Source organism: Plenodomus lingam (genome assembly GCF_022343315.1).
Source record: "Plenodomus lingam strain CAN1 chromosome Unknown contig_17, whole genome shotgun sequence".
NCBI lineage: Eukaryota > Fungi > Ascomycota > Dothideomycetes > Pleosporales > Leptosphaeriaceae > Plenodomus > Plenodomus lingam.
Window position 1 is genome coordinate 1271681 of NW_027093934.1, and position 25163 is coordinate 1296843.

The window sequence follows — 25163 nt, forward strand, 5'->3', positions numbered from 1 at the left end:
GTAGCTCTGCCTAGCGATCAAGGTGCCGTTACAACACCAGATAATCTGCCCCTCCCAAAGCCTGCTATCCCACACTGTCACCACCCAAAACCCTTCCCTCTTCTACAGTGTCAGTAGAGTGACAGTACATTCGGCGTCATGGCATCCGGTTACGATCGCGCTTTGTCAGGTACAAACATGGTGTTTTCAGTTAGTAGATTCCCAGCTAACAAGCATATGCAGTCTTCAGTCCCGATGGCCACGTCTTCCAGGTCGAATATGCGCTCGAGGCTGTGAAAAGGGGTGAGAAATCATCCCTACCAATTCTTTATGCCATCACCACCTAATGCCTTCCAGGAACCTGTGCGGTAGGCGTCAAGGGCGGAGACATTGTAGTACTCGGCTGTGAAAAGCGTTCAGCAATGAAGCTACAAGATACCCGAATTACCCCCTCCAAGATCTGCAACGTCGACACACACGTCTCCCTCGCCTTTGCAGGCTTAAACGCGGACGCCCGCATTCTCGTTGACAAGGCCCGCCTGGAAGCGCAGTCACATCGCCTCACGGTCGAAGATCCCGTATCGATAGAGTACATCACCAAGTATGTTGCGGGAGTACAGCAGAGATACACGCAGAGTGGCGGTGTGAGGCCGTTTGGCATCAGTACGCTGATCGTTGGCTTCGATCCCAACGACAAGACTCCACGGTTGTACCAAACTGAACCTTCTGGTATTTACTCGGCATGGTAGGTGTCCTGACTTGCAAGCTGCGTACCCTGTCGCTAATAAGATGGCAGGAAAGCAAACGCAATCGGCCGCTCCAGCAAAACGGTCCGCGAATTCCTCGAGCGCAATCACAAGGAGGGCATGGATCGGGAAGAGACCATTAAGCTGACGGTCAAGTCACTATTGGAAGTTGTGCAGACGGGTGCGAAGAACATTGAGATTGCCATCATGGCGCCTGGCAAGCCCATCGAGATGCTGCCGGTAGAGGACATTGAGAAGTATGTGGAGAACATCAACGTGGAGAAGCAAGAGGAGGCGGCAAACAGGAGGCCTGGACGGACACCTGGTACAGGCACTGCGGCCATTCTGACACGCCCTGCACCGACTGAGGGGCCAGGCCCGAGCGCATAGAGAATGTGTGATACATGACGAATGATGGAAAAGCGGAATGAATAGCATTGGCGTCTACGTGATAGACTTGATGAATCTGTACAGCAGATACGACCCAGATACGTCCTACCAGTAGCCACAAATGGCACGTCTAGCATCCATGTACTCGTCCACACTGCCAACCCCCCGCTCTCGCGTGATGTATCGGGTGGGGTATGCACACTCTCTTCCTACGGCTGTGCAACTACTTCCTTGCCATGCAATTACTCTGTACGCATTCAATCCCATGTGCTCATCTAAATTGTCTCCGCCGCGCACCCCGCCTCTCAACCCAACTTCTCCGGTGCCTCTTTGACATCGAAGATAGTCCTCATGTCCTCCTGCCTCACCCTCTCGTCCTTCAGCATCCTCGCATCGACGCGCGCATCCTCGCCCTCGACTCTCAACCCGGCCTGTGGCGTCTTGGCATCGAGCACAAAGTGGTTGTCGCAATGCGGGCAGTATTCATCTGCGTCCTCGAATTCACGGGCGTCTTTGCGGAAGGCCTTTTTGCACTTTTTGCAGATGAAGGTCATGTCAAAGGTTTGGAGGAGGGGGTGCGTGGTCTGTTCTGCGTGGCATTCGGCGCAGTCGAACCATTTTTTGCCTAATAGGGAGACTTGTTTAGTTGGTTGGTTGGTTGGTTGGTTTGGTGGGTGGGTGGGTGGGTAGGGGAATGAGACGTACAGCAGGGAGAGCGGATGGAGACTTGGGCGTTGAGGATATGTTTGCTGTTTGGGGGGGGGGGAGAGATTTGTTAGAGGTATGGGGTCGCTGGGTTCGTTGGCTGGCTGGGTGCTTACCACATTGTGGGTTCGGGAGGTGGTGTTTGTTTGTTTCGAGCGCAAGTATAGAGAGGTAGGTGGAGTGTTGCAAGGGTGTGATGTCGTGTACTGCTACCGGTATGTGATGTATGCCAGAGTCGAGAGGATCTACCTTGTGTACAAGCTGGCAGTCTGGCACTAGAGTAAGATAGCGTAGAGTAACCTAGGCTCTGACGTTTCAAGGTTCCCTACTCTATATACAGCATGTACTTAGACGAAGGGCATTCATTCGCCGGTGCCTGATGGCTGCAGCTAAGCCAGCTTAACGTTGGAGTTTGGTTGTGCAGGCAAAGAAAGGGTCCAATGGGGAAAGTTCCATAGTAGGTAGCTGTGAAGGATGGGGGGAAGCAATGAGCATCATGTCAAGCACACACCTGATCCTCACGCCCAACACAACGCCGGGACAGACAGACACGCAGACGAACAGACAGTCATCGATCCATTCATCCATTCACTCCACATTGCGCAACCCACATCGCACAACTGCTACTTCTGCCTCCTCCTCTTTCCCCTTCCCCCCTTCTTTTCCTCCTCCTCCTCCGCCTCCTCTTCTCTGACACTGCCACCCTTGGTCGGGCTCGCGTCAGCCACCACGAGACCCGCTTGCATCCGCTGGCCATTGCTGAAAACACCGCCCACGTCCCCCCGCCGACTCGCCTGTTCCCTGTCCGTCGAGCATTCTTAGCAGCCACAGTATACGCGTCCCCGCCCATAGGGAGCAAACACGCCGGGCGTTGGACCACCACCACCACAACAACACCACACAGTCTATCTTTCCGCAAACCCTCGCTTCTCTCGCGTCCCCCGCCTTTCCCTCTGCCCATTCGCAGCGGCGCATTGCATGATCGCCCAAAATCGGCCCACGACATACGACGCACCCAACACCACCATCAGCGCCCAATGGGAAGCAGTCCCTGGTGGTCGATGAGCAGCTATAACATCCCACCTGGTGCTGGCTGACGAGGAAAGCCCACACTATGGACAACAAAGAAGAGCAGAACATGGACGGCTCGTCCATTGTGAGTCTCCTGTTGTCTTGTACCTCTTCCAAGGGTAGTGTACATGGGGTATCGGGAGTCGTGCTGACACACCACGCAGAAGCCAGTTTCCTCCCTTCGCGCCCAATTCGAGAATCTCCTCAGCACCAATAACAGGTCTGCACCGCCTGTAGCCTCTGCGACTCCCCGCCAGCGCTCCCCGGGTAGCACAGAGCGACTTGCGCCCGAGGACAGTAAGCGGAGCGATGGGCGCATCTCGCTGGACATACCGCGCGAATCTCTAGGGAGGACTTCGCCCAGTGTGCTTGACTACAATGGGACGGGGTCAGTCACCCCGCGCTCGAATACCGTGCGCATGCCATGGAACAATTCGAAACCCAGACCGACATCCATGGTGGCTTTCTCCCCGCCTACATCACCCACTAGGTCACCCACGAGATCACCACCCAAAGTACTCGTTCAATCGCCCAAATCGCCAGCGAAGACCCCGGATGCCCATCAGATACACTCGCCTGGACCCTCACGAGTAGCATCGCATGAAGCTCTAAGGTCTCCTGCTGCGTTTGCAACAACTTCAAATGGCGCAAGAAGCTTCAAGATACCTAGCCGCGAGGCCCCTCCGGGTCTCGATAGCAAACCGTTCTTTCCTTCGCATACAAAATCTCCCTCTGTCAATGATCCGCGGAAGAACGATCGCTCAGCACCCTCTGCTTCCATGGCTCCTCCACCGATTAATCGTGCAGGAAAACCCAAGATACCGGCCAAGTCGCAATCAGTAGACCAAACAGCTCGTGCAAGTCTGGCCCCAGAGACCTCCTCAGATGCCGCAGATGTTTCACCATTCAGTACACCCCCGAGTAGTAGTGGCAGCGGCAAGGAAGAAACATCTCCACCTGTAATATCTGGGCTCTCGAGAACTAAATTCAATGCTGCGAAGGATGGCTATTTCCCTCCTCCTCCAGTACATCCTGTGATTGCGGAGAAACTGCCCCCAAATGAACCACGACTGAAAGGATTCCAACCGTCGAAGAAGCCGGATCCGTTACCGTCTCCAAGTGATATGCCAGAAGCAAGACCTGTTTTGCCAATGCGGCGAGAAAAGGATAATTTTGATTTGCGGAAGAGCGTGCAATTGCAAAGAGCGGCGCCACCTGATCTTCCTGTTAGGAGGTCGTTTGATCAGTTCCGATCGTCAGCATTTGCAGCGGAGACGAATGAGAGATTCATACCACCACCGAGGAGAACAAACACCACAGCAGGATCAATCTCGACAAGTCCTGCGAAACAACTGGAACCACCGAAACCGCCACCTCCACGGAATTCGGGTGAGATGAGGAGGCCAGCGTCAATCTCACCGGCGCCAGCATCGCAATTATCACAGCCGTTTACATATGATTCAGACGAGGAAGACACGCCCAACGAGAAGCAGGCACCGACTGCGTTGACTGATTACCCAGACTCGTCGCAGGCGAATCGACGAGCGCCAGTTTTCCCAGACAATACCTCAGGGATTCCAACCGGGTATGAAACGAAGTTGTTTGCGATTTGTGGCGATTACATCTGTACGACTGGATATGTGACTAACGTGTGGAATGTACTCAATGGACGTCTGCTCATGAGCCTGAGTCACGGCGACACCGTCAAAGTAACTGCGCTAGCTTTCCGACCAGCAAAAGATGTAGAAAACGAGGGCAAGCGACTATGGCTTGGCACCAATACCGGTGAATTGCACGAGGTCGACATTACCACACAGAGCGTAGTGCATACTAAGAGTAATGCACACTCGCGATCTGCCATTGTTAAGATTTTCAGATATGCGGCAGAAATGTGGTCGATCGACGAAGATGGCGTGATTCATATCTGGCCAGCAGATGATACAGGATCGCCTTCACTACAACAAACGCCGCATACTTTCCGCATTCCAAAAGGCCATACTTTCAGCATAATCTCTGGGTCGCAGCTGTGGGTAGCGTATACCAAGGATATTCGCGTGTACAATCGGGCGATGGATAGCAACCACTTCTTACAACAAACTCCAGGGCCGTCATCACAATTGAATGTTGGGGAAGTCACTTCAGGGGCTATTGTCAGCAGTCAACCGGACCGAATTTACTTTGGACACACAGACGGAAAGGTTACGATTTACGCGAAAAAGGGTTTTGAGTGTCTGGGCATAGTCAATGTCAGCGTATACAAGATCAGCTCTCTAGTCGGCGTTGGCGACTACCTGTGGGCTGGCTATAGTACCGGCATGATATACGTGTACGACACGAATTGCACACCATGGAAAGTCTTGAAGGACTGGAAGGCACACGACAAGCCAATTGCAGGGATCTTGGCCGATCGGACGAGTATCTGGAAGCTCGATCGGTTCCAGGTCGCATCGTTGGGTACAGATACCATGTTGCGAATTTGGGATGGGATGTTGAAGGATGATTGGCTGGAGAACCTGATGCAACAACGCGACTCGGAATACTGCGAGTTCCGGGAACTCTCCGCGCGGGTCATGACATGGAACGCTGGCGCTACCAAACCAACCACATTGCGAAATTCTGGACAAGATAGCAACTTCTTGCGGGAAATTCTGGAACCAGAAGATCCCCCTGATATCCTCGTCTTCGGCTTCCAAGAACTCGTCGACCTTGAAGACAAGAAGATTACTGCAAAGTCCATCTTCAAGCGCAAGAAACACAAGGAGACGTCTGAAAATGAACACATGTCCCACGCCTACCGCGCCTGGCGTGATCACCTTGTCCGTGTGCTCGATGATCTTAGTCCAAGGCAAAACTATGTGCTCCTACACACCGCCAACCTGGTCGGCCTATTCACCTGCATCTTCGTCAAGGCCTCTGAGCGCAACAAGATCCGCGATGTATGCGCGGCTGAGATCAAGCTCGGCTTCTCAGGCCGCGTCGGTAACAAAGGCGCCCTCGTAGTGCGCTTCTTCATCGACGACTCCTCCCTCTGCTTCATAAACTGCCATCTTGCGGCCGGCCAAACGCAAACCGTACACCGCAACAACGACGCTGCCACTATCATGGAAAGCGCTCCCTTGCCCAAAAATCGGTCACCGAGTGACTGTGCGAACTACTTTGTCGGAGGGGGAGATGGCAGTATGATCCTTGACCATGAGATTTGCATTTTGAATGGGGATTTGAACTATCGCATCGATGCCATGCCACGCAATAGCGTGATTGCGGCAGTGCAGCAGGGAAATCTTGCAAAGTTGCTCGAAAGAGACCAGCTCCTCCTCTCACGCAAGAGGAATCCGGGCTTCCGTCTGCGTGCTTTCACCGAAATGCCAATTAACTTCGCGCCCACGTACAAATACGATGTTGGCACCGATAACTACGACACGTCGGAAAAACAGCGCAGTCCCGCTTGGTGCGATCGCCTCCTCTATCGCGGTTTAGGACGCATAAAACAAGTGGAATACCGACGACATGAGGGAGTCAAGGTGTCGGATCATCGGCCAGTGAGCGGGAGGTTTAGAATCAGGGTGAAAACAATTGACGCGAGGAGGCAGGAGAAGACTCGTGACAAGGCCGAGGTGGAGTTTGAAGCGGTCAGGAGGAGGATCGCCGGGGATATCAAGTAAGTCGTGGGCTATTCCGAGGGAGATGTGAATGACTAATGAATGCCCTTTTGCAGACTCGACTATCTAATCAATGTCTTTGGACTCACGATGAAGGAGGCGCAGAAACTCTTAAAGAGCGCTTGACCGGGCTTGGGTCTTGATATAGTGCAGACGGATAATGTCTCAAGGCGAGGACGAGTAGGGGTGGGAGGGCAAAGAGCAAAAAGCGAAGCATTGCAGGCGTATATTTTTTGGAAGACTTGATGAGTTCGCTCTCTTGCTACGAGCATGGTTTGCACGGAACGAGTGGATATAAATGAATATTTATTCATCATTCGGTGGGACTGGAGTCAATCACCACCCATAGCGAGTGGTGCAAGTGTGTGAAGTATCCTGTGTTGACTACTCCCTTTCTCTCTCTCTCTTTCTCTCTTTCTCTCTTTCTCTCTTTCTCTCTTTCTCTCTTTCTCTCTTTCTCTCTTTCTCTCTTTCTCTCTTTCTCTCTTTCTCTCTCTCCATCTCTCCGTTTCAATTAAGCTCAGACTCAGGATCGCTTATTCCCCCGCACTTCATCTTTTTCCAACGGGGGAAGGCACGGCCCCGCACAACAGATCAATGGAGAAAGACTGCACGTGCCCTCGCTCCGCGCAGCAGGCACGCTAGCATTATCTCGACGTCATATTCGCGTAAACAGTGTCACCAAATGCACATGATGATGATGATGATGGCGGGCTGGAAAGCACAAAAAATAGAACAAAAACAGAAATCTCTCTACCTAAGAAGTCAACCATCTTCCCTTTTCTACAATCAGCTCCAACTCTCACGTCTTTGGGTCAAAGGCAGATTGAAATAATTCCGAATTGACCTATTGGGACTGCTTCATGTCCGTATCTTCAACCGCACTGCGCCGGTTCTCACGTCTCACTTTCACTTCTTCGTTCTCAGCTTGCTCGACAGCGCCGCTGTCCCGTTCTCCTCTCGTTGCTGCTGCACAGTTTCCCAGACAGCAGACAAAGACCTTGAGCAGCACGGCTTTCAAGATGTTCAAAGAACAACGCATTGATCAATCGCGTGGCGAGGAGACAGAGGGCCTGTCCGAATGGAAGAAGCGCGCGCCGTACCGCGTGCATGACGACATGAAGAAGTTCGATGTCAAGTATGAGGCCAATTGCCATTGTGGTAAGGTGTCGTACCAGTTGAGTCGGAGGGAGCCATTGGACAGTAAACTCTGTCATTGCACAACTTGTCAGACGCAGCACGGTATGTGTATTAATTAAACGATGATTCCAGTGCGCTCTACTGACGAAATATTCCGCACAGCTGCACCCTTCCAATGGGCCGCCATCTTCCACAAAGAAGACATCAACTTCACAAACGGCCACCATGACCTAGAATGGTACGACCCAACCACCAAATCCATCGAACACAAACTCCCCTGCAAAGTCCGCTGTTCCTTCTGCCATTCCCCTATCATGGACGAGGGCCGCAACATGATTCTCCTCTTCCCCTCGCTCGTGCACCTGAAGACGGACGAAGACAAGGCCTACTTCAAGCCCCGCTGCCACATGTTCTACGGCCAACGCGTCATGGATATACCAGATGGTCTGCCCAAATGGAGCGGCCTGAGCGGTGAATCGGATTTGATAGAGGATTCTCCGCCCGACCAAGTCCAGGAGCTTGAGCGCAAGAGGGAGGGGGAGAGGAACAAGAAGTTGGAGGAGGGCAAGCCGGATGAGATTACAAAGGAAGGAACGATGGGGAGGAAGGAGGGTAAGGGCGCTAATATGCAGTGAGGGGTGGACAGGCGTGCGCGTACTGTGTGTAGAGTATGGGGGACTTTGAGTCCTTTTGTTGATGGCTTTAGTCTTCTAACTGGAGAAGTCGAACCTTAGCGCCATGAGCTGTGATGGCATAGCTGTAAATCCATGTATCCATCGATTGCATCTTGCAACGGGAAATACATCCTCAAAAGCCCGGTTCTACTTTTATTGAGTGTGCTCGCCATGGATATCTCAATGACGGCGGAGATTTCGCCATCGGCTATCTCATGTAGCAGCGACAATTTCATCAAAGAGATACATGTGCAGACGGGTTAAAGATGAGGCTCGGGTTCATCAATTTGATTTCTGTTCCCGCGAGTGGCATTAGAGGACCGAAGACCTGTCTGATTGGGAATTGGTAGGTCTTACATTTCTGGCTACAGTGCCCTTTCCTCCACGCTCATGGTCCTCTTGAAGCGGGTCGACCATCCCGTCTTCTTTGGCCGATCCTGGCCTTGCCAAACATGGTCAATTCACATGTCATCCTGTCCCCATTGCGCCAAGACTCCAATTACTATACGCGATTTCTCCTTGCCCAACAGGATGGCCTTAGGCGAGGAGGTCGGCAACGTTCATAGGCATCTCGTCGATTTGGGTGGAGTAGTACACTGTGCTTGTCAGGTCTGGGATGTCGAGTAAATAGGTTGAGTTGCTTACACTCAATGTCACGAAGGATGCGCACGTCCTCCTGGGTCACAAAGTTGATAGCCACACCTTTGCGTCCAAACCGTCCACTGCGACCGATTCTGTGGATATAGTTCTCACGGTTGGAGGGGAGGTCGTAGTTGATGACGAGGGAAACTTGTTGGACATCGATACCGCGAGCCCAGACGTCCGTCGAGATGAGCACGCGCGAGTTGGCCTGACGAAAGTCCTGCATGATACTGTCGCGTTCCCGTTGGGGCATGTCTCCGTGCATGGAGGACACTGTGAAGTTTGCCTCGCGCATCTTGTCCGTCAGCCAGTCGACCTTCCGGCGCGTGTTGCAGAAGATGACGGCTTGCGTGATGGTGAGTGTGTCGTAGAGATCGCATAGAGTGTCGAATTTCCATTCTTCCTTCTCGATGGCGATGAAGTACTGCTTTAAGCCTTCAAGAGTCAATTCGTCACGCTTCACCAGAATGCGCACAGGATCTGTCATGAACTTGGTCGTCATCTCGAGGACATCGTATGGGAGAGTAGCAGAGACCACTACGACCTGAGTTGCGGGTGGCAGGTATCGATATACATCGTAGATTTGCTCGCGGAAACCGCGGTTGAGAAGCTCGTCAGCCTCGTCGAGAACCAACATCTTGATGTTGCGTGTGCGGAGGTTTCGGCGGCGAATCATGTCGGCTACACGTCCTGGAGTGCCAGAGACAACATGCTGGCCGTAATCGAGTTTGCGTATGTCTTCGCCAACGTTGGTGCCTCCGATGCACGCATGACATTGCACGTTCATGTAGTCGCCAAGACCCATGATGACAGACTGAATCTGAGTCGCCAGTTCACGGGTGGGTGAGAGAACAAGTGCTACAATCGATCAGTGGTCGCTCTGCTCTTTGTGGGACCGGTGATATCCTACCTTGTGTCTCGCGTACAGCCGTGTCGATGACTTGCAGGATGGAGATGGAGAAGGTCGCAGTCTTTCCCGTTCCGGATTGGGCCTGCGCAATGGTGTCGCGACCTTTGCAGACCTGCACAATCGCACGCGACTGTACAGCAGAGGGCGATTCGTAACCGTAGGCGTAGATTCCGCGCAAAAGGTTCTCTTTCAGGTGCATGGCCTCGAATGTGGGCGCCACAGTAACCTCTTTGGAGGTGGAAAACTCCATCTTGTCATCCGCATTTCGATCGATTCCGTCGGCCATGTTGACTGGGTTTGTGGGGTTACCTCTGGTGTACAAAGTGGTGAATGATGGTTGGTGTTGGCGGTCGCAAGAAAGTTTGGGGAGCTGTCGCGGAGTGGCGGCTGATCGTCGGCGAAACCTTTTAGCGTGTTATCGAATTATGTCGGCGCGCGGCTCGCTGACCTCACCTTCCGACACCAACGACGCCGCAAAGGTTCGCATACTACACTGATCCGCTACTGCTTCACAGAGCGCTTATAGTAACTGCAGGCGATCAGCGAAATGCTTTTAGAAGATCAGCGCCACTTGCATGAGGATCTAGAGCGTCTCGAGGACGCAGCTGCTGAGCGCCTCCTTGAAGATCCACCACACGTGAGTACTGCCCTTTCTTGTCGCATTGCCTTTCACCAACATGCCTTGTCTTCTCGCATCGCCTTGTATTGACAGATTAGATTCGCGACCGTCTAGCTCGTGACCACGATATTGCGCGCTTCCTCGAGCAGATAGAGAGCCAATCGAGCCGGCTTCTCACCATCTACCAGGATGTGGACCACAAGAAAGAGGATGAGATACGGGAACTCACACTCGGTGACCCCATGGAATCGTTCATGAAGGAGATTTCATCTATAAAAGGTTTCCACGCGCGCTACCCCAACGAGCCCGTCGAGAACCTCGAGAAAGCATACAAAAGGCGCTCGCCAGAAGACCATGCGCACTCAATCGCCACCATTGATTCCATGTTCACTGGTGAGGAGGGCTTCGGCCGCTTCTTCGACCTGACCACACTGCACGAACAGTACCTCAACCTGCCTGTGCACCAGCACTCACGTCGCCTCACATACCTCCAGTACCTCGATGTGTTTGACGCCTTTAGCCCGCCAAAGTGTAACATTCGTCGCGACCAGAAGAAGTCAGAAGCGTACTTCCAGTATTTGAAGGCATTACAAGACTACCTCGAGTCCTTCATGCGCCGCACCAAGCCACTGGAGAATCTGGACAAGCTTTTCGATAGTTTCGACAAGGAGTTTGAAGAGCTTTGGGAAAAGGAACAGGTCCCAGGTTGGGAAAAGGATGCATCATCTGCAGCACCTGCTGATGGAGGAGCACAAGGAGAGGGGATTTGGTGCTCAGCATGCAAAAAGGGCTTCTCGAAAGAGACAGTATACGAAGGGCACTTGTCCGGCAAGAAGCACAAGAAGGCGGTAGAACAGAGTCAAGATGGCGCAAAGGAAGGTGCCAACGGGCAGGTCAACGGTTCATCAGATATTCAACGTTTCAAAGAGCGCGCCGTCGCCGAGCGAGAGTTCCGGATAAAGAAGCTCGCAGCAGCCATGCAAACAGAACGCGCCGATACCAAGGCAAACGTCGAGCGGAAGCAGGGCATGACCGAGCGCGAGCGCCAACAAGAGCTAGAACAACTCTACTCGGAGAAACCAGAGACGGGCGGGAAGGAGGACGATGGGGACTCGGATGGCGAGGAAAAGATATACAATCCACTTAAACTTCCTTTAGCATGGGACGGCAAACCCATTCCGTTCTGGCTCTACAAGTTGCACGGTCTTGGCGTCGAGTTTCCTTGCGAGATTTGCGGCAATTTCGTCTACATGGGTCGGCGAGCGTTTGATAAGCATTTCAACGAGCCTCGTCATATTCACGGTTTGAAGTGCCTGGGCATTACGAACACCACGCTCTTCCGAGAGATTACTAGCATTCAAGAAGCAGAGGCACTGTGGAGGAAAATTCAGAGGGATAAGAAGAAAGAGAAGACTATGGCAGAAAATGTTGTGGAAATGGAGGACTCCGAAGGTAATGTCATGCCCGAGAAGGTTTACATGGATCTGGCTGCTGCTGGTATGCTTTGAGGGGCGTCCTTTTGCTCGCCCGTATATTTATTGCGCAGCCACAGTTGCCTTATCGTACACGATGTGTGTTTTTCGATTGAGAATAACATAAGACGCCAACCAGTCGTGCCTCGTTGAGGTCGCGGGTTGGACTGTACACAGCATGGTCTACTCCAAGCAGTACAGGAAGGGTTGCTATACTCTGCCAGTATCACATTGCTTGTAGCATTTGTTCCGCAGTTGTATTCTCGGCCGCACAAGGCTAAAAAATGTGGTTGGCGTCTGGTGCTGATGGGTTGAATGGGTTTCACCTTGTACAGAGTCATGTATGAAAGACGGGATTCCATGTGAGCTCAGAATCGCTGAGTAGATTTCAATCAGTCTGTAGAAACAGAATTGAGTGTGTGCAAAGTAAATCGGAATCACACCAATTCTTTCTAACGTCTTGTTGATACAATATATGTATGTGTTAATCTTTGGTAGATGCTGAGCCACATTGTGTCTCGAGAGGCCACGACTTGTCCGAACTTGATGGGGCATTTCATGAGACATAACCCATGCATTGCACAAGTCGCCACTTTCTCGGCGCATGACTCACCTACTCAAAACGCTTCTACCAAAAGGTAGAATGAGATCGACCCATTGTGTTTGGGAGTTTGGGTGTATGCAGCAAAACCGCGGTAGCACAGAGAAATGCTGACGCACTTGTACTAGCGTGCCACAGAGTTGATGTTTGTATGCTGTTGAGATGCAGAAACTATGGAATCGGGTCTTTGGCTTGAACATGTAGTGATATCTAGTCAATTGTGCTGATATGGGTCGTGTTCAGTCAGGAGGGACTATTTGGTCGTACCACGGATGGGTAGCTGCACAATGATGCCCACGATCAGTGATCGGTATGCTCATGATGCCATTGATGCGCGATAAATGAAGACTGATTGGAGTTTGCCGGGAATTGAAACTACGCATAGGGCTTCAGTGACGAATCTACTATTGTTTTTCAAGACTCTCTGCACCTAGATGAATGGAGTATGCCGTTATGGAGTGAATTCCGTCCAGGATCTGCATTCAATAGAACGATTCGATTTCGCAGACCGAGATTCTGAGAGAGTCTTCCATTTCCGTAGCAACGAGACCGTAACTCTGTTCCCTATGCCCATCTATCGAAACATGCACTCGTGCTATCGTTCTCGCTCACAGTATCTCTACTAAGCACAGGTTTGAAACAGATCTCACTTCTCCTCCCATTCCCCTATAAATATTCCCCCTGTTCCCGTTCTGTATCTCCTCATCACAGTCCAGCATCCTCCACCATATTTCAAGTCCAACCCCAAATCCCAGACCAAACCACCACCACCACCACCACCACCTCTCAACGCATTCCAAGAATGCAGTTCATCTCCGTCACCCTCCTCTTCTTCGGCCTCAGTGCCACCACCGTGTTCGCCAAGAATGAGTACACGAGCCTCATCACCCGCGACGTGATGGGTTTCTACACCACGACCCTCGTCCTCCCTGCTGTCGCTCCTCAGCCCACCGATTTGACTGAGGATGTCACTCTGCCCGAGGAAGCCGAAAAAATCCAAGAGTAAGCGGTGGTGGATGTTATGGTAAGTCTTTTGTACTCAAGGCTCATCAATGGAACGGAGAAAATTACTGACTGATGGGATTGTTAGTTTAAGACATATGGGCGTGGTTTAGGAGTTTGCACTTACGATTCGGGGGGTGAGAGGGAGGGGGCAGGGGGCGCAGTGAAAAACATGGGTTCTGTTAATCCAGGCTCGGTAGCCTTACTATTTGCTTTCGAGAATAGTGAGAATGAAAATAATTTGCGGCCCATACTCTAGCACTGTAACAAAAAAATTGAGAAATAGGGTACTCACAATCACTAACATCAAACAAGACCTTGCCCGCTCCTCCTTAATGAAGCCAAGCCTGAATTTCTATCCATACGCTGTTCTATGATACGGAATATGTTCTACTAAAGGATCTCTCTTTGAAACAAAATCCAGTACAGGAGTGTTAGGATTGCTGAAGTTTGGCCATTCCATCACCCCTAATTTCTCATCTTTTCGGCCGGTGCCAGAGTCACAGTGAATGCATATTGTGTTGTGATAGAGTGTAAACGTGTCTCTTGCAAAAGTGCGATAAATTAAATATTTAAACTGATACTGTGGCCGTTTGGTTTTCCATGGTACTACCTCAGCCTATCATATGGAGGAGGAAGTGTTGAGACGACTCCAGGGTCGGCACATTGTGGTTGGGTCACGCTTCCACATGTGACTACACAATTGCATTAGCATGAAATGTATGCCAGAGAACAAAATTATCAGGAGATATTCCACCTACCAACGTCGTTACCACAGCCCTTTTCCACACAACGATTGCAGATGCTCTCGTTATTACCCAAGTCATAACGAAGACAAGCGTTCATGCAGATCTTGCAATTCCAGGCATGTTCCGCCTCCATGCGAAAGTAGCAATTTATTGCCCGACCAGGATTGTGAACTATACATGAGGTCAGCTTTCTAGAGAGGTTTTCTTTAAAGAAAAAGGATTTATCTTACGTTGGCCTGCTTCTTTGCAGATGTTGATGCCACCATTGGTCAAGCCGTATGTACCTAGGCGGTGCTTTGCCGTTGCGCTGCCCGAGAGGATGGCGAGGACGAGGAACCTGATGGTGAGTTGCATTGTAGAGGATATACTTTGGTGGGTGGAGGGAGGTGATTTGACACGGAAAGAGGTGGGTAGGGCACGAGGTTTTATACATGAGTATGGCTACGTAGACTGATCTTCCATAAAAATGGTTACCGATAGAACACATCACCTGCTTTCAGGTCACATGATGCCAGAATATGTTAGCAGTGCATGCTGCTAGTCATTAAGGACATCATGTGAGTAAGAGATTCGGATGATCCTGCAGTTCATGCATGTTGCCCGAACAAATATATTCAGAGCATTTCGTTAGCGCCTTCCTCACTGTTCCTGTTCCAACTTAATATAATGTCTTTGTATTTTCAAGTGTATATAACGGTACCCCCTTTTCCTTCTCTTGCTATCACATACATAACGATATCTCATATTCCAGCCCAACTACGCTATACAACTACGCAACAGAACACCAAACTCCAAGTACATAAGCCTCTTTGCCTTGTCCCTTGCTACATATGATTCTAACTATTACAAGGAAAAGAAACTCCAAGATGCAATACTTCACCATCATCGTTGCCTTTCTCGCCGCTACTACCCTTGCCAAAGACCGCAACCACGGCCAAGGAGGCCGTGGCATGCTGGTATGCAAGTGGGCAGCCCAAGGTTCGTCAGCACCACCATCAAACCAAATCTATTACGACCCATCTAATCCCTTTATCAAACAGGCCAAGAAGACTTCGCAGAGCAATGCGAGACTCACATCAAGGAAGCCCCCAGCGAGAATTGCGCAGTCTGCATACGTGCCTGCCGGGCCTACGACAGACTCAATGGAACCGACGCAATTTGCGAACGTTGCTTGAATGATGGGTGTGATGCTCGTAAGTGCCTTTTGCTGCCTGCCCATCGCATTGTAGGTTGGCTACTGATTCTTGGTTGCAGGCAAATGTGGCCATCGATATAGGCTGCCCAAGTGCGCCGACCCTAACATCCTTGGACCACTTGGACCGCCAGCGACTCTATATACCGAGGCTTCTTATTCACTGCCTCCTGCTACGGCTGACGTCACTTACACTGTTCCCGCCTCTGTCGTGGCTTCTGTCGCGGCTTCTATCTCATCTTCTGTCTCTTCCTCTGTTTCTGCTTCTGTCTCCTCTTCTGTTGCCGTTTTGGCTACTGCATCCTGTTCTGTTCATGCTTCTTCTTCTGCCAAGTCCGTTTTATAAACATTGTATCGCTTTCAGAATGCGTGGAGGCTGGTTCTGATTCTAGAACATGTAAATAAGCTCTGGATGATTGTATAGAAATTGTCAATAGAAGCAAAATCTTCCACTCATTGCTCCGTAGATTCTCCCACTTGCGACTCTTAGCCATACACAATCGACCAGGTGGAAAAGAGGGAGGCGCATGTTACTGTCATCGTGATTCATGATACCGACTGTTAGATTAAGGATGATGCGCTCAAAACTCAACATGCTATTCAGCTGGTGTGGTAGAGTAGGCCGCATTAATCGCATGATGAGACCGTAAAATATGATTATGAAAAGGATAGTGACGATGTACCTGTTATACTGCCGACGTATGGTGTATTTTAGTTAACGCAAGTACGGTACCTACTGGTATGGTAGGCGAGCCCCGCTCTTTGGATCCAATGAGACAGTTTCGACCAGAGCAGGATAACGTCAACCCATAGGGGCCAACAAAGTGGCATAATCTCTATGCCCATTTCCCAGGAACAACATTTTCTTGAGATAAACCTATGGCGCCCTCAGGGATTGGCTCGTTCGAAGAGAGCGATTACAGAAATCACGAAATTCCCTCTCGCCTATTCTCAGCATCAAACCCACCTTCACTAGACGATTTCGACAGGCTGATCAGCGAGACAAAAGCAATTCACTACCCACTCTCCACTAGAATCACTTCGAGTGTTCCAATCTACGAACTCCCTGAATTCTCCTCACTCACACCTGGCCAACGCTCGGCTCTTCAAGATGAATGGTATCACATCCTCCTCTCGGGCCCAGGTGTCTTTGTAACCAAATATTTATTCAAAGACATCTCTCTCATTGAAAAAGTGAGCACTGTGTTTGCATCCATCATCGCTAAAGAGAAGGAAATTTCCGGACAACGCGGCGACCATTTTGCTGGCTCCGGCGCAAACGACCGCATCTGGAACTCGTTCTCCAAACACTGCATGCAGGATTCGGAGTCTTTCTTGAAGTACTATTCAAACCCATGGTTACCGTTGATATGCGCTGCGTGGCTAGGTCCGCAATACAGACTTACGGCACAGGTCAATGTTGTGAAACCTGGGGCAAAAGCGCAAATCTCGCATCGAGATTACCATATCGGGTTCCAGGGCAATGGGGCATGTGCGAGATTTCCTAAAGCAATACACATCGCGAGTCAGTTCTTGACGCTACAGGGCGCAGTTGCGCACTCAGATATGCCTGTTGAGAGTGGGCCAACGCGGCTGCTACCGTTTAGCCAAAAGTTCGAGGAGGGGTATATGGCCTATCGTATCCCAGAACACCAGGACTACTTTCTGAAAAAATACGTCTCAATTCCGCTAGAGAAAGGTGATGGACTATTCTTCAATCCAGCTTTGTTTCATGCTGCCGGTCAGAACGACTCGAAGGATGTAATGCGTTCTGCTAATCTGCTGCAAATAAGCTCGGCGTTTGGCAAGCCGATGGAAACGATCGACACAATTCCGCTCATTGAAGCGACATGGAACAGTTTGGCTGATTTGCACCATCGAGAAGGGCTGAGCGAAGAAGTCAGGGCTTTTGTGGGCCACGTAGCAGAAGGATATCCATTTCCAACTAATCTTGACCGAAGGGTACCTGAAACTGCAGGCATGGCGCCTTCAAGCGAGCAAGACTTGTTAATAAAGAGCCTTGAGAATGACTGGACGAAGGATCAGGTTTTGGATGGACTACAGAAGTTGCAGGGTGACTCGAGAGCTTAGACCAGGGTACAATGGAGCGTTCGAAATCAAGTGATTTGTTGTCCATCATTCATTGCGTGAAGACATGCAATGACTGACCTTGGTTCGTCGAGTGATCTGGCAATGCAAACAATACGCACTTCCATATTTCGCGCTGTAGATTTACCTTTAAACGAAGGATCCGCAACTCTGTCTCCTCGATTTTGCAGCATACCACCACTAACTGCATTCTTGAACCTCTTGCTTTTTCGTATCAATCATAAAGCCATACCAGGAAGAGGAGCCTGAAAACCACCCAGCTTGAGCCCTCTAAAGTCCAAGTCGTTGGATCGAGCTCGCAGCAATGACATCGGAAACCCCAGGCAATCTCCTAAGGCTCGCCGGCGAACTCGCCAAACTCAGTGCCGAACTTTCCACCGTCGGGAGCAAAATCGGCGTGGTTGCGAAAGCCCTCGAAGAAGAAGCTGCTATTGTTGCTGCTGAGAACTCCAAGCATTGGGGGGTGAATGTGCACGTGGCGGTGAGAGCGGGGCCATACGGCGCAATGGACGGTGGGAACGAGGTTGTGGTGCGCAAGGTAGGGAGCTAGTGTGAGGGGAGGAGGGGGGGATACCTTGTTTTGAGCGAGCTGGATGTTCTCACGTTGAAATGAGCAGCATGCCATCAAGGGAGCACCGAGAGGTCTATTCGATGAGTTCATGTACCTAGGTAGTTTGGAATGCAGTCTGACTTGTCGGGTTTTGCCATTGCGTCTTGTTCCAAAGAAGCTACACAGAGAGTTGCGGAAGGGTTTCTTTTTGCGCCAGTTTTGCATGTGTTTCCATCTGCCGTTTCAGGTGGGTAAGCATATGAAAGCACCGGCAGCTCGACGGCGTCCTTGGAAAGGTGTGGACTGATGCGCTCATGTGATGCTGGATATCCTAGGTACCGTACCGGTATACTTCCTTTGACTGAATGACACACACCGTGACGTCCACGCCTGCATAGCCTGCGGCCTTGTAAACATATATATATATATATATATATATTGGATGATGCATGTACTTAGGGGAGCCCCCACCGAACTTGACTGTGGTCAAAGCATCTGTGCCTCTGGCGGCGGTGGCTTTCACTCACGGTACGTTAATCCGCTCCGCTCCGAGTTCGGCCGGGTTCGGGATAGCGCGTCGGCTGATGGGTTTTGATCTGATAACCAGGATCTCCATCTGATAACGCCCACCTCGCCCTATTCGTTTTCCACGCATCCAGCTGCTACAACAATGTCGGACAATGGTGGCTACGCTGGTCTTACCCCCTCACCTTCAGATGCCAATAGTTGTGACTCTCCCGTCAATTCACCCTTGCCAACTTCAACGCCGCAGGACTCGTCTGCACACTCGGTAAGGCGTCCCTCCAACGCACGAGGTGAGTTGTGCCACTCTTGTTTTCTGCCTGCATGGACGGTAACCCTCGGTTCGCTGCGGTTATGCCTAGAAGAGCTGTATATCATTGCTTGGAGTGTCAGCTTGCTTGTTTTTCCGCCAGTCTTGCTTCTCTTCCCCTCAGACATGGCTCCAGCTCGCGATGGCCATCACCCCACCTATACTCCTCCACGCCAAGCCTGCGCCGCTGACTGACATGTATAATCAGTCCTCGTTCCACAGCAGTCGACCGACGTCTCCCCTCGAGGTCCGGTTACCAAGGTGTCATCGCCTCAGTATGAAAGTGGCCCCTCGGTAGGTGGCGGGGGGCCTACTGGCAAGCTCTACACCATTCCACCTCGACCAAAGCCAGGGCGCAAGCCCGCCACCGATGAGCCTGCCTCGAAACGGAAGGCACAGAATCGCGAATCGCAGCGCGCTTTCCGAGCTCGTAAAGCTGCAAAGGTGCAAGAGCTGACCGAGCAAGTCGAGCAAGTCGAACAAGCACACAGGAATGCGCTCAATGAACAGATCGCCGAGAATGATCGGCTCCAGAACGAGCTGCGCGAGCTTCGAGATCTCAACGCCAATATCGCGCGAGAGCGAGACTATTGGAAGGAGCACTTCCATCGCCTGAAAGAGTCTCTCGCTCCTGGGACCGTGCAACAAGAAGCGCCCAATCTCCTCAACGGACAGCAAATGCTCTACATGAGCCCTCTCGATGATGCCCGTCACGACTCCCCACGAGGGTCCATTACTAGTCCCCAGGACTATGGCACGCCAAAGACCACCGACTTGCTGGGATGCAACGGATGCAATCCTGATGACTGTGCATGCATCAAAGAGATTGCTAACGACATGTCGTTCCAAACCCAACTACTGACTCCCATGGAGGCTGTACCACTACCTCCACGTGATGGTACAACCCCCATGACTGGCATCGAGCGGTCTGATAGCAATCCAGTCAATGAAACTGGGGGTTTCGAGGAACAAGAGATTGACTTCACCGCCAAATTTGCCCGAGTAACGAACCGCGCTCCGCAACAGTCCGATGCGATGTTATCCTTGAATGATGATCCTTCCAAGAACCAGGATTGCGGTTGGTGTGAGGGTCATCCAGAGCTTTGTCTTTGCAAGGACGCATCCATTCGTCCTGATGGCCCTGATGGTATGGCCCCAGTTGAGATCATGGAGGATGTAAAGCTTGCCCCGGTCATGGGCGGGCCTGGAAGCTGCGAAGACTGTCAACGGAACCCTAAGCAGCGAGCTTGGTGCCAAAGAATCGCTCAGCTACGGAGCGAAGCGACACCACCTCTCTCGCGGCGAAATTCGAACCAAAGTAACAACTCTTCCAGTTCTCGCCGTGGCTCAAGTACAAGCGTACCTCGTCCCCTCTTGCGCCGGGACTCTAGCAGAAGTGTTGCGCTCCCCGCTATGGAGCCCAAAGTGGAAACCCAAATCGACCTTAACAAGCCTTGCTCCTCTCCGGCTGTTGGTGAGAGATCGATTGGGTGCAGTGATGCCTTTAAGCTGCTTGACGGCCGTGTACCGGTCGATGACGATCATATGGATTGGAGGCACCTCAAGCCTATACCTCACACATCTCTCCCACGAGAAGGTCGACGAGAAATTTTCACTATGGAGCCTGGGATGTATAGTGCAATGGAGCTAGATGCTAGTAGCATCCTGACCACACTGCAACACGCCAGGCACCCCATCAAGCCACGTCCCTCAGATGGCAGCCACGCAACGCTTGTACGGCTTGCTGAAGAGCGAAGAAGAGCTGGGGATTCGCCCATGGCCAATGCCAGTGATGAGGGTGGACTCGGTGCAGTGTCTCAGTTCAACGTGGCGAAGTAGTCACGCTTCGCATCCTTTCATTCACTTTGATACCCGTTAGACATGTCACATTCCGCCCATGTTCTGTTGGCGTTGATTCTTGCACCTTCATGTATATACAGCAGCATCTTTTTTTCCCTGCATGGTTTATGATTCCACGGTCAGGGCGTTGGTTAGGTATAGTCTATGTGCCCAAAAACGTCCAAACAAGCCATCTATATGATATCAAAAGCTTTTAATCAGAGATTGAGATTCTTATGATATGTGTCCATCCTCCCATATCCCCTCAAAAAAAAAAGGACTGCAGATGCAGCTGAAAAATACTCCACATTGGGCATGACCGACACAGGCAACCGACCATCGTCTCACCTCCATACCCCACCACCCTTTGTAAGACTTCCCGCCCCCTGTTCCCCCCTCTCATCCCTTTCCCCACTGTCCAAACTAATCTAACCAATCACAAAACGCGCGCGAGGGTTCTACACTGGCGTGGGGCATATGTTGGGGGGAAATGCTTCGGAGTGAGGGGCAAATTGCGAGTGGCGGTGGGTCGGTGCGATGTCGGATCTTGGCTGATGATCTGATAAGATTTCCAACGAGAATGACGATAAACTAGGGGGTCGCTTGGGTGGAGCATTGCCTGGTCTGATCCATCAACGTACTATTCGACATACATGGATTGTGCATGATAGTAGCTGTCTGGCAAGGTAGTTGTGCTACTCTAGTTGAGGGACCTTGATAATGGGGATCATCCTCTGAGTCGTTTGGCTGAGGCGTGGATGCTGAGAGAGACTTTGGTATATGGTTGGTCGCCTGGCAGGGGGGGAGGGATGGCGGAGGATGGATTGGTGATATCGTTGCCTGGAGGATCATGTCTATAGTATGTGGATGTTTGTTTCATTCCTAGGCTTTGCAGGGGCCAGAGGCCACGTAGCTGTGTGGATGTTTGGCTGTTACTCTTTGTGTGTTGAAGTTTTGGGGGAGATATGATTGTTTCATGCAAGTAGTAAACAATGACAAAGTCCTTTAGTGGAATCCCAGCGGCTCGTAATGTCTCCGGAAGGACGATAAGCTTGTGAGGATCCCTCTGGTAACTTTCGACTTTGATTCCCACTTCTTCGAGGATTTCGGCTGGGTTTGTTTTATACTCTCCCGTTTCTGGGTTGTACAGAGCGCACCTGGAGTCATCGATCAATTCATCATTCTTCCAACTTTCTCTCCAGACGAAGTGGCAGTGTTTGGGCAGCCTATTGCGATATATCGTGTCTCCACGCATTATTCCTGGCATCCTACAGTGTCCAATGACTTTACACGTCTGGTATGCTTCTGATTGCGACAAAGGACGGATGATAATTGGGGCCCGACATCCTAGAAGTACGGCAGCAATATCATCAGCTTGGGTGCCTGCTGGTGCAAGACCGAATCTCTTGTCCCACATTTGAACAAAGCAGCGATCCATCAGTACCGATTTGATTCGATTGAGAGCGGGAGAAATATTCCAGCTCATTCGTTTCTGCAACTCTGTAGATGTTTCATCAGAGGATAATATGAGGCTCAGTAGCTCTCCATGTCTGCTGTAGGTTGAAAAAGTTTCTTGTGGACTTTGGAAATCTTCTGTATGCCAACCCTCGAACAAAAGGCCGATCCATTGACGGAGAAATCTTGGATTCTCCCAACTCTGATCATGCTCCAGCTGAGTCATCGATTGCAACTCCCGCAACATTTCTAATGGATTAGTCATATTGCCAACCAAAGGAGGGGTGTCGATGACACATTCCACTTGTGAGGACACAATTCCTTTGACGAGGAGTTGGTCTTTTGCCAAAAAAGTCGCTTGTGCAGATATCCAGCCGCATACACTCCAGTCTTCCTGAAAAGATGTTCCTAATGTGATAGGACTGGACCAGTCTGGGACCCAAGTGGGAATCTCAAGTGACTTGGAGGAAAGTTCGCAAGTGAGGAGCAAATCTAGGCTACTGTTCTGGTCGATGTACCTTTTCGTTGTGTCGGTGAACAAATCTTCTGCTGTGCATGTGTAATGTGGTGTGATACCTAGTGACTGATCCTTTTGACATAGCAGATCCAAAATCGCAAAAAGATAGTCCCGCTTATCAGAGCACAACGCATGTTGCGTACGGTATCTCAAGGTCGTAAGTCGGATTTTACTTAGCCGGGTCAGGCACAGTTCAAAAGCTCTGTCTATGCCAAGTTCAAGCATGGGACCGGCGATCTTTGGAGCAGGGGAATGATCAAATCCTTGATCCATAAGACAAAAGACCACCTCCTGGGTATCTTGCCATTCGATCTCTTTACGGCCACATCGAAGCAATGCGGAAGAAGCGAGGCCTACTTCTTGTCGAACCCATAGCCGCTCAAAATACGGTCTCCGTAGCAACGAGGTCATTGATTCGAGCTCCTCTTTCTTATATTTCATCATGCTCCTTTTTTCTGCCCGATATCGACCATAAATTATCTCACGGGGATCGTTGAGAAAATTATCCCTGTCTACTCTAATCTGATCGGCCCAGTTTTGCATCATTGCAAGAGCTTCGCTGCTCTGGTCCTCTTCGGGCCCAAGCCACATAATCACACAACTTGCGCGCGAAAATATCTTCTGGATCATAGCCACCTGCATGCCTTTTTGTACATCTTCCGATTGCTTGATATATAGCGTCTATCCAAATGGAACGAGTCTGTGACCGTAATCGAAGGTGTCTAAGCGCAACATCCAGATTTTGTGTAATGGCGAGTCTGCCACGATGCTGTCCAAGGTTCTTCACAAGGACAGACCATTCTTTCTTATTGCTTCCCCAGGCATGGGATAGGGTTTCGTACTTGAGCGGTGCTCTCTGGTCAATCTCACTGCGCATGAGCCATCTGCTTTTGACGATTTGGTTGACTGCTATATCACCTCTTTGTTCGCCACTCCATTGGTCGTGAGTGTGTTCACAAAGAACGAAATCACAATTTCATCCTTATACTGTCCAGGCTGTAAGATAACAACCCTGATTTTCGTTCTTGCGTTCGATAGCGGCTCGAATCTGTAGATCTGAGACATACTCAGTCGCCGTGCAATGGAAGCGGTTTTGAGAGGGATTGAAGCCAGTTGGAGCAGTTAGAGTGGAACCTAGTTCTCCACCTGGTAGTTGATCAGGCTGAGTGAAGATGTAACCGCGTATTATGATCACGCATGTGCAGTCATGGAGCCGCCTCGTCGCTTAGCGCCATGCAAGAGGACGTAGACCTCGCCAATGACACCTACACGATCTTAGGCATGTCAGCGTGGCATTAAACCGAACCAATAGAAGAGCCATTATTTCACTTCGATATTAAAATCGATGTTAATCTCAAGCTTGCGAATAAAATCTTTGTCATCACCTCGAAGGATTCCTTTCAGGATTTTGCAGTGATAACCTCCGTCTCCCTCGCCCAAAGAAGCCACCGCAAAGAACAGGAAAATAGACCCTCCAGCTAGAGCAGCATGGCACTGTGCCCGGTAATTGCCCATTCAGATCATTGGAAGATTATTGCCTCATTAGCTTTTGAAATTGTCCCACTGCTCTAAGCAAATGGTGAATTTTGACCCGTGGGAATATATGGAGTGTTGTCTAAGATGACATCTTGGCTGTGGATTCCGTGACGTTCCTCAGCCTTTGGCTCAACCACTAGTTGTAGTATTATAAGTAGGTTCTGAGCTTGTTTGGACCACCACTGTCAGTATGACCCCGAGAAACAATGGAATTAGCGACGGAAAAACCGAGCGCGGAACACAAATGATCGCAACGTCGATTCATTTAGTTCAATATTAGATAGAGAATGTCTTGAAAGCTCCAGGTAACACGTTATGATTCACTCTTCAATTCTTTACTGACATGTATCTATGGTATGTATTTAGTGGCACTCAATGGTTCACACATGACTCTTGTATACGTACACCACAATATTAAGAATACAAATTGCTACATTTTTGCTTTACTCTGCTCTAGCAAGCCCTTTCGAGCTAGGGACGTCTGTCAGATATGCTGCAAGATTGGCCATGAAGCGATCTGCTGGGATCACTTCGTACGTTTTACGTGTCCATTCCAACCTTGCACTTGTTAACTCCACTCAGCTACCCAATATGAAGTTCGCTCGAGCTCACAGGCTTCATCCGAAGGAACATGATGCTTTCGACTAGCTAAAGCAAGCCGATGCATGCAATTTCGCCAATCATGCTGCATCATGCTTTTCGTCGTCTTCGTCACAATCCCTTGCACTCTACACTTGGAGAGCAACGCAATTGTCGCGGTCGTTGTCCTCGCGA

At 50.6% G+C, this 25163-nt stretch overlaps 13 protein-coding genes across 13 annotated transcripts; 9 read left to right on the plus strand and 4 right to left on the minus strand.

The window, feature by feature from the left end:
- Positions 1–138: 138 nt before the first annotated feature.
- Positions 139–1115, plus strand: PRE6 (Proteasome subunit alpha type-4; the record flags this gene model as incomplete). The annotated part of the gene is made up of 4 exons (XM_003845057.2): positions 139–169; positions 223–282; positions 337–724; positions 776–1115. The coding sequence occupies 4 exons, from the start codon at positions 139–141 to the stop codon at positions 1113–1115; spliced, it is 819 nt and encodes a 272-aa protein (XP_003845105.2).
- A 305-nt stretch (positions 1116–1420) lies between these two features.
- On the minus strand, positions 1421–1941 carry IAQ61_003445 (uncharacterized protein; the record flags this gene model as incomplete). Its single annotated transcript, XM_003845058.2, has 3 exons — positions 1421–1740; positions 1821–1864; positions 1937–1941. The coding sequence occupies 3 exons, from the start codon at positions 1939–1941 to the stop codon at positions 1421–1423; spliced, it is 369 nt and encodes a 122-aa protein (XP_003845106.2).
- Positions 1942–2308: 367 nt separating this feature from the next.
- Positions 2309–7005, plus strand: IAQ61_003446 (uncharacterized protein). Its single transcript, XM_003845060.2, has 3 exons — positions 2309–2976; positions 3056–6549; positions 6607–7005. The coding sequence occupies exons 1-3, from the start codon at positions 2935–2937 to the stop codon at positions 6674–6676; spliced, it is 3606 nt and encodes a 1201-aa protein (XP_003845108.2). The 5' UTR covers positions 2309–2934; the 3' UTR covers positions 6677–7005.
- Positions 7006–7572: 567 nt separating this feature from the next.
- IAQ61_003447 (uncharacterized protein) lies at positions 7573–8325 on the plus strand (the record flags this gene model as incomplete). The annotated part of the gene is made up of 2 exons (XM_003845062.2): positions 7573–7792; positions 7853–8325. The coding sequence occupies 2 exons, from the start codon at positions 7573–7575 to the stop codon at positions 8323–8325; spliced, it is 693 nt and encodes a 230-aa protein (XP_003845110.2).
- A 576-nt stretch (positions 8326–8901) lies between these two features.
- On the minus strand, positions 8902–10202 carry FAL1 (RNA helicase; the record flags this gene model as incomplete). Its single annotated transcript, XM_066095973.1, has 3 exons — positions 8902–8960; positions 9010–9864; positions 9917–10202. 3 exons carry the CDS (start codon positions 10200–10202, stop codon positions 8902–8904), a joined length of 1200 nt encoding a protein of 399 aa, XP_065954218.1.
- A 141-nt stretch (positions 10203–10343) lies between these two features.
- IAQ61_003449 (uncharacterized protein) lies at positions 10344–12464 on the plus strand. The gene is made up of 2 exons (XM_003845066.2): positions 10344–10553; positions 10634–12464. Exons 1-2 carry the CDS (start codon positions 10464–10466, stop codon positions 12041–12043), a joined length of 1500 nt encoding a protein of 499 aa, XP_003845114.2. The 5' UTR covers positions 10344–10463; the 3' UTR covers positions 12044–12464.
- A 946-nt stretch (positions 12465–13410) lies between these two features.
- IAQ61_003450 (uncharacterized protein) lies at positions 13411–13614 on the plus strand (the record flags this gene model as incomplete). The annotated part of the gene is made up of 1 exon (XM_003845067.1): positions 13411–13614. The coding sequence occupies one exon, from the start codon at positions 13411–13413 to the stop codon at positions 13612–13614; it is 204 nt and encodes a 67-aa protein (XP_003845115.1).
- A 562-nt stretch (positions 13615–14176) lies between these two features.
- IAQ61_003451 (uncharacterized protein) lies at positions 14177–15056 on the minus strand. The gene is made up of 3 exons (XM_066095974.1): positions 14590–15056; positions 14372–14530; positions 14177–14305 (listed from the first exon to the last, which is right to left on the minus strand). Exons 1-3 carry the CDS (start codon positions 14711–14713, stop codon positions 14220–14222), a joined length of 369 nt encoding a protein of 122 aa, XP_065954219.1. The 5' UTR covers positions 14714–15056; the 3' UTR covers positions 14177–14219.
- A 169-nt stretch (positions 15057–15225) lies between these two features.
- Positions 15226–15534, plus strand: IAQ61_003452 (uncharacterized protein; the record flags this gene model as incomplete). Its single annotated transcript, XM_003845069.1, has 1 exon — positions 15226–15534. One exon carries the CDS (start codon positions 15226–15228, stop codon positions 15532–15534), a length of 309 nt encoding a protein of 102 aa, XP_003845117.1.
- Positions 15535–16430: 896 nt separating this feature from the next.
- On the plus strand, positions 16431–17642 carry IAQ61_003453 (uncharacterized protein; the record flags this gene model as incomplete). Its single annotated transcript, XM_003845070.2, has 1 exon — positions 16431–17642. One exon carries the CDS (start codon positions 16431–16433, stop codon positions 17640–17642), a length of 1212 nt encoding a protein of 403 aa, XP_003845118.2.
- Positions 17643–17964: 322 nt separating this feature from the next.
- IAQ61_003454 (uncharacterized protein) lies at positions 17965–18210 on the plus strand (the record flags this gene model as incomplete). Its single annotated transcript, XM_003845071.1, has 1 exon — positions 17965–18210. The coding sequence occupies one exon, from the start codon at positions 17965–17967 to the stop codon at positions 18208–18210; it is 246 nt and encodes an 81-aa protein (XP_003845119.1).
- Positions 18211–18880: 670 nt separating this feature from the next.
- Positions 18881–20881, plus strand: IAQ61_003455 (uncharacterized protein; the record flags this gene model as incomplete). The annotated part of the gene is made up of 2 exons (XM_003845074.2): positions 18881–19025; positions 19251–20881. The coding sequence occupies 2 exons, from the start codon at positions 18881–18883 to the stop codon at positions 20879–20881; spliced, it is 1776 nt and encodes a 591-aa protein (XP_003845122.2).
- Positions 20882–21608: 727 nt separating this feature from the next.
- IAQ61_003456 (uncharacterized protein) lies at positions 21609–23495 on the minus strand (the record flags this gene model as incomplete). The annotated part of the gene is made up of 1 exon (XM_003845075.1): positions 21609–23495. The coding sequence occupies one exon, from the start codon at positions 23493–23495 to the stop codon at positions 21609–21611; it is 1887 nt and encodes a 628-aa protein (XP_003845123.1).
- Positions 23496–25163: the final 1668 nt, after the last annotated feature.